A 7,933-nucleotide genomic window follows, 5' to 3' on the forward strand; every position below is an offset into this window, starting at 1 on the left:
GTAATTGACGCCCGACATTTAGTTTTAATATATGGTGAGTATAGAGTTAAAAACTAAATGTATATGTAGGTAACAGTTGAATTTGAAATATGAACATATTATGTTGTAAATTTTTTTATATTCAAATAGAAAAATAAAGTCTTAAAACTAAATTAAAGATTATATATAATATATTCAAATATTTAACTATTCATATATATACTGCATTTATATGCTTTTTAAATTATAAAATATGCATTAAAAAAAGTCAAAATATGCAAGAAAAAAAACAAAACATGTATGGTAATTTTTATTTAATTTTAATTTTGTTAAGATTGTTACAAACAAAATGTATAATATATTAATACAACACAGATATTTTTATCATTAATAGATTGCAAACCAAGTAATTAAAACTGTAGTACCTAAGTAGCAGTGGCGTACCCAGGATTTTACAACTGTGGGTCTGCTTTACTTACGAGAGGTCACTGTGTAGAAACTTCAACCAACTAGGTTAGCCCAATGCGCTCACAATTTACCTTATTAGGTATTTACATCACATTTTGATACCAACATTAATATAACTATATTACATGAGTCATAAGTCCAGGGCCAGACTGGGCCACTGTGCTACTGTTCTACAGCACAGTGGGCCGCGGGCTACGGTTATGTAAAAAAAAACTATAAATATTAAAATCAATTTAATTATGCCTACAGGCTTATTACTAGTGGAACTTAATAGGTAGCACCATAGAACATATTAATATTATGTTCAATTTAAGATATGTGATTAAAATATTTTATGTCAATAACACGAATCAGTACAAATTTACTGAGCGTTCGGCAGTTGGCAGTATTATCACAAAAACACAGTGGAAATATTCAAAAATAAACACAGAGTTGTGTTCACATACTGCGATGACGGCACGCAGTGATCTGAAAGTGAACATTAGGCGGTCTTAGTTTACTATTTTAAAATTTGGAAAACTCACATTTTTTCTCACACATTTTTATACTATATCCTGCATTCTTACTGAATTGATACATAAGGTTCTGAGATCTATAAAAATGTTTTTAACCAAATTTATAACCGTTGAAATGCGATAAATTTTTATTATATTCGTAATTTTTCTGAATTTGTAGGAAAGATGTTTATTTTATTTTTCTGGTCTAATAATATTCTTTTTTCTTTTATATTTGATTTTTTAATTTGGGCAATTGGTGTTGTAACGTAAACCAATACGTAAAATATTTATATATATATATATTTTCCTTTTTTTGAAGATCAAATACTTAGTATACTCAAACTACTATATTTATTATAATTTGCTATATTATTTTCATTTGAAACTAATTAAAAGACTGTGAATAAAAATTACTCAACATTACACAATTCCCAATACAAAAATATTGTAAAGGAAGTTCTCAAGTACTAACAAATATAAACATTGTTTGCGGTAACTTGCGTTTTTCAATGTATAAAAATAATGTTACTATTGTAAGTTGGAACAGGGGCGGATGCAAGGGGAGGGGGTTTGGGATGTCAGCTGACCCACAGTTTTTTTTCCCAGTTAAATGTGGCCCCTTGAAGTGGCAAACATAATCAATTTTGTTATTTAAAAGTACCTAGTGACTATATTATAATGTGCCATAGTTGTGTGCAAACGAAATAGCCGAGCGCCCCCGCAAACGGAGTACTATCATCGCAACGGCGTTTTGACTCGATTGCTCATGGAGTGATTTTCTTATTTTGTTGTGATTCAAAACCCTAAATACTTGAAAATATTTACACCATACGTTTATTTTATCATTTTTGGATTATGAGCGGAGCGAAGAACCTAGTGGTTTTACAATGGTGTTTATTTTTTTTTTATCCTGTATACAAAATGTCTACCAGAAGGAATGCTTTGATTTCAACATTTAGTACCTTATCTTTTTGCAAATTGGATCAAGATGGTACTTTATACAGAGGTCATTTTTCGATTTTCTCAATTGTTATTTAATGCCACGGGAAAAACTACCAACAAATCGCGAAAAACCGCTAAAAATAGGATTTTAATTTCTAACGCTTTGTTTATCACCATAGCAACGAATAAAAAATTATAATATTATAATATTAAATTCAACTTACGGGCTATAATAAATAATAACAATATAAAAATCCAGACTGACAAACCGTCTCCGCTCAGAATCGTTTTTCTTATACAATAATATTATATCATTGAATTCAAATTTAATACCATCCATTATTCATTGACCCACTTGTAACCTACTGTACAGCAGAGCAACATCCACTTACCCGCTTTATTTTATACTTGATAACATTTTCAAAATATTTTAACTCGTTTTGAGGGGTTTACGGTCATGATAAATCTTAAATTTTTTTAGTTTTAGATTCAGAACGGAGCCGAAGAATATATTGATTTTACAATGTGTGTTTATTTTTTATATAATTTTTTAAAAAATCGATTTTGTTTTTGGTGGAACTCTAAAACAAATGACCGTATATTCATGACATTTTCACCTAGAGCGATACTCACTTATCCGCTATTATTTTTTTGGTTTTTCCCGACACTTGAAAACTACTGGAAATTTTTTACTTTTGACTCCCCTAAGTATCATCTATATTCAGTCCCTTACCAGAAAATATGCTGCTGAAGTATAATATTGAAACATTTTTACTGCCCCAAAATGTGGTGACAAACACAAATTAAACAAATAAAACACACTTTGTTGTTAAATCAATGCCTTCATGGCTCCACTCAGAATCCAAAAAATTAAGAGGACGCTATACTTTTATATTTGTACAACATACCAAATTTTCGTTTACTAGTTTCAATAGTGAGTTGTTAGTTTTGATATTAAGAGTGAATTGACCTACATACGGTTATTGTTAGTCGGAAACAACAAACACATGGGTGGCACTGAACTAAATACATAGAACGCTTGCATTGTTCAAAATATGAACCTCATAGGAAGTCGCCATATGCATTCCGAGTCAAGGGAAAACATGGTAAAATATTATGTTATCTATAAAAATTGTTATCATTATCATAATATTAATGTTAAAAATCAAATAGGAACCCATATGACGGCTCTCGTATGTTCTCATTTTACATATATGAGAAATATACATAATACGCATCCCATGTATTTAGTTCAGTGATGGGTAGCGTCTCTTAAATAGATATAGGTACCTAATATTTAACAAAAATTAGAAATATAGGCGTTGTATATTTTGTATTTAAACAACCATATAATATTACATATAAGTCCAGGGCTTAAATCAAAAATAATAATACCGCTTACCGTTATATGCATATTAAACGTTATGATCGAATAACTGTTTAACGTTATAATATGTATATTAAACGTTATGGTCGAATGACTGTTTAACGTAATATATAATTTAAACATTATTCAATTTATGCGTTTAAATGTTATTCAACTTAAGCGTTTAAACATTTTAAAAAGGTAAACGTTATGAAGCATTTAGCATTATCTGATGGATATAGCTTGTTTCCTGCACACAAAACAGAGTGAATGAAAAAAAAAATATTACCATAATAACCATAATATTATATATTTTACTGATGGTTATAATTTTATAAATATTTTTTTTTTTCAAACAATAATTGTATGTTTCAATCGTTTATTGTTATTAACTTATTGACTACCTCGCAAGTTATTTAGTATTTCAGGTATGTGAAGAAGTATAGGATGATTTTTTTTGGAGACTCCAAAAGATTATCATCTATATTTTTAATTGTCTGATGATCCTGATCCCTGATGTTGTGTCGACATAAAACAAATATAACTGAAATGGCTAATTTGGTCAATTTTAAATGTGCATTACAATACCTTAACATAGATTTAATGGGTAATAAGTTTATTAAGCTATCATATAGTTATAATGTTGAAAACTTTATCTAAATTTAATTTAGTTTTATTCAATTAATACATTATGTAAATGCATTACATCAACAAATTATAACAATTTTTTCCTGCTTTCCCTTTAGCAAATGTATTAACTATTATGGTTGGTTAGCAGCAGTTACCCATCGGAAAACCTGTGCGAATATAAATAACTCGCGATAAGTTTGTGACCAGTTCACCAGTTTATTATATCATTATTTTTAGTACCTTAGTACCTACATAAAATTGAATTCGATTAATTTTTATTTTATTATCGGTACGACAAAAATATATTTCTAAATATATAACTAAGGAATTAATCATCGTAATTTTTTCATTAAAATGTTTATTAAATATAAATCAAGCTTGAGGCGCCCCTTGATTTTACCAAGCTGTGGCGCCCGGAGGCAAATGACCCCTTTGTCCCCCCCCCCCCCCTTAACACGGCCCTGTTTATATATTTTATTAACTAAGTTAAGTTACTTTTAGTTTCTAATTAATTTGTAACTTGTAACTTTAAAGTTTAAACTTAACTTACATTTTTATGTATATGAACTTAACTATTAATGGGTAAAAACATATTTGCTAACTTGCCCGGCCAAGATAGTTATACATATTATATAATGTACAAACAAAGTTCCCCCACTGTTCAACGTGATAATTTATGCATTTATGATTAAAACATGGCCTATAGATTTATATAAATCCAATTATAAAACGTATTGAATACTTTTAATATATAAGGAATTAAGTCCTATCAACATTTTTTTCCTTTTTGACAGTGAAGCTCTAGTCGGATAGGTGGGACTAGACAGGATAGCAGAAACAACCCCTCGATAAATGTCAGTGGTTGCTAAAACCGAACCTCTTGCGATGTGTGGCAAACACCTGATGGAACCCACAGATTCTGATTGTTGTTTGTTTGCCAGATCGATCAACCGCGTGGAGTATTTTTTTAACTTCTTATCACCTAGAGACCTTGGTTTCTTTTCGTGGCACAAGATTTTTACTTCTTCCTCTTCGTCGTCCATATATTCGGTTGGTAAATAGCATCGACCCAATGTTTCGCTGTCGGTGACGATATCACGGGCAATGTTCACAAGTTGTAAAGACTAAAAAAAAAATAAGTGATGATTTATACAATAATTGTAAGGTAACAGAAAAAAATAAAGTAAAAAAAACGATTTACTCACTTGTCCCATTTGATATGCTTTTTCTATGACATAATCGTAGTTCTCGACGAGGTCATACTTTTCGTTATCACACCTGTACATCATCACATACACACATAATGCACCGACGCTTCCAGCCACATAGGTGGAATACAATAATAAATCGTCTTCATTTCTGACTAGCCTACCCTCAATATCCCATTTGTAACCTGTGAGTAACTCATCGAATGGTTTACGAGGCAAATAGAATGCTATTCTAGATAATGCCCGGAAACATGAAATTTCCCCGTCAGTCAATTCGGATTCGTATTTTGTCCAATCAATTTTCAATTCTTGTGGTTTTGTTTGTACATCGTAATCTGATTTTCTGTCATAAAATAATTCGTTGATGAATCGTTCAGTTAACTCAAACTTTCGTTTTTTTTTTTCGACATCCAACTCGTCATCAATCATGTCATCCGTTACACGACAAAATGAGTATAAAATTATTAAATCCAATCGAATCCCTAAATAATAAATTTTTTTCATTAGAAACAATATTATATTTATATACCTATTTATATAATTTAAAACTCAATTATATGAATATATTTGGTACAATTTACAAGCCATACACATAACTGAACTTATACTTATATAGTTATATGAATTTTAAAAAAAATATATTTTTAATACACTATGAAGTAAAATAAATTTATTTTTATCTTTATTTACTGTAAGTCAGGTATTATGTTGGTCTATTTAGTTTTAGATTCTGGGCGAAATAATAATTATTGATTTTACAATTATGACGTGAATTTTTGTATTTGCTTTTTTAAAAAATTGTTTTCATCAGACACTTTTAATTTTTATAGTTGAAAACTTTCTTACATTTTTGATTTTGACATATTTTCTGAGAATTGGTAATCTAATTGGTAATATTGAGTGTACCTTGACATTGTGTACATACTACATTGCAGTAATGTAGTGTTAAATTTAAATTATTCAAAGATAAAACAATGCATAATCTACGAAAAACAATTCTGTGCGAATACGGGCAGTCAGTCTATATAGATTACTAAATATATTATGTTTATGATATATTTATATTGCATACAATTTTCAACATATTTATAATAATTTAGAACAAAATTTAGTTGATTTTATTAGAATGATTTCGACATTTTTTTTTTTTAATAACTGTTATTATTAACTCTAATTAATCGTATTATACGACCGAAAATGATTAATTTGCAAGCATGCGAGTCACATTTTTCATTTACAATATAATTCAAATGATCGAATAACAATGATGTGTTTTTTTACCTATGTTTACAAAATACCTACGAATAACAATATTTATTTTTTTTATAACTCTTCCCTAATAAAATATAGATAATGTTTGAAAAAATGAATTTTTAAGAACCAGTAAGTACCGGAGTTAACCGTAACCCTTATTTTGTAATTTTAAAAACCGGAATCGGAACTGTAACCGAATATTATTTTTATTTTTAAGAACTAAAACGGAACCAGAACTGAAAAAATCCTGAAGGTTTCAGTCTCTGGTTCTGTAGCCATCCCTCCTATACAAACATTTGGTTCTACTTATTGGCGCATACGATGTTCTTACCGGCTGGAAAAAGAAAACTGGCAGTGGTGAATGATTTTGAAGCGACTGTAATAATGTCAATACATTTTTTTATGTCTCCCGTGACGATTTGTGGCATATTATATTCTGAGGTCGTGAATGCCGAGAACAGTTGACAAATATACTTCCAACTTATGCTAAATCGTAGTGGGTACTCTGGCGTGTACGTTTCAATTACACCGCTAGCTTTATCGAAGCAAGTCCCTGCCAAGACAATGATTAGGTTTACTACGAAGATGAAAAATGCTTCTTCTATTGGCAAGTCGTCTACAATGAATATATTTAAGCTAGTCTGCTCGTTGATATGCAAAACGTTCTCCTTGAGGGCCAATTGATCAATCCAACATAGGTACAGCGAAGGGACCACGATCGCAAAAGTTGACGGTATTATTTTTTTTACGAAAAAATTTCCAGCTCCATACCACAAAAATATTATCACCGGAGATACCCAACATAGTATGCAGCCCAAGTAAAACGTCCCTTGTCCGGGGATAACCAATTTATAACCAACTATCGTGACAATAGTCAAACTCGTAATCGGTACCCATCGAATCAACTGGTAGCTGCGTTTGTCATAGTTGAAATTTAAGCATGGCGTTGACCATCGGACACAGAGCAAAGCCCATAGCGATGTCAGTACAGTTTGTATAATAAAAAACATGTACTCTTCAATAGGAGCATATCCAATAACAGCCATGACTCTATCGGGTGGATATGTCCAGGCGTCCTTGTAGATGACATAATTGTCCCATGGTGTTGTGTACACAAACGCTGCGGCACTTATAAATGCAATTTTAAAAACTTCCGAGCGGTTGATAAATGGTCGGGCGATTAATGACAATACGCCAATAACCGTAAGTGTGTACTTTAAATGTAAATCTGTGTAGGTTAACATTTTGACGTATTTTGGAAGCCAGTAACTGAAACACAACAAAATAAACTGTTAATATTATTTTTACAATTCCTAAAAAAAATACTTTATCTTGATGACATGGGACATATTTTGATGTAATTAATATATCGTTCGTGAATTAGAGTAATTTGGTTCTTTTATCCGTTATTTACTAGGAGCGTTTTGGGTTTTTTTTACTATAAAAGGGAATTTAATTCTATTAATCTGTATTCATAAGTGCGACTAGGGTGGTGGGTGAAAGGCTTAGCCCGCCCAAAACTTCTCATAGTCCCCTCAAGATAAATTTATCTTCTAACCCATATATTATCAATTCAAAATGAATAAATA

General features: G+C 30.5%; 1 protein-coding gene across 1 annotated transcript; it reads right to left on the reverse strand.

Annotated features, from left to right (window-relative positions):
* Positions 1-4,517: 4,517 nt before the first annotated feature.
* LOC132937296 (uncharacterized) lies at positions 4,518-7,588 on the reverse strand. Its single transcript, XM_061004128.1, has 3 exons — positions 6,676-7,588; positions 5,088-5,572; positions 4,518-5,006 (listed from the first exon to the last, which is right to left on the reverse strand). Exons 1-3 carry the CDS (start codon positions 7,586-7,588, stop codon positions 4,605-4,607), a joined length of 1,800 nt encoding a protein of 599 aa, XP_060860111.1. The 3' UTR covers positions 4,518-4,604.
* Positions 7,589-7,933: the final 345 nt, after the last annotated feature.

This window comes from Metopolophium dirhodum, chromosome 1 (assembly GCF_019925205.1).
Source record: "Metopolophium dirhodum isolate CAU chromosome 1, ASM1992520v1, whole genome shotgun sequence".
Lineage (NCBI taxonomy): Eukaryota > Metazoa > Arthropoda > Insecta > Hemiptera > Aphididae > Metopolophium > Metopolophium dirhodum.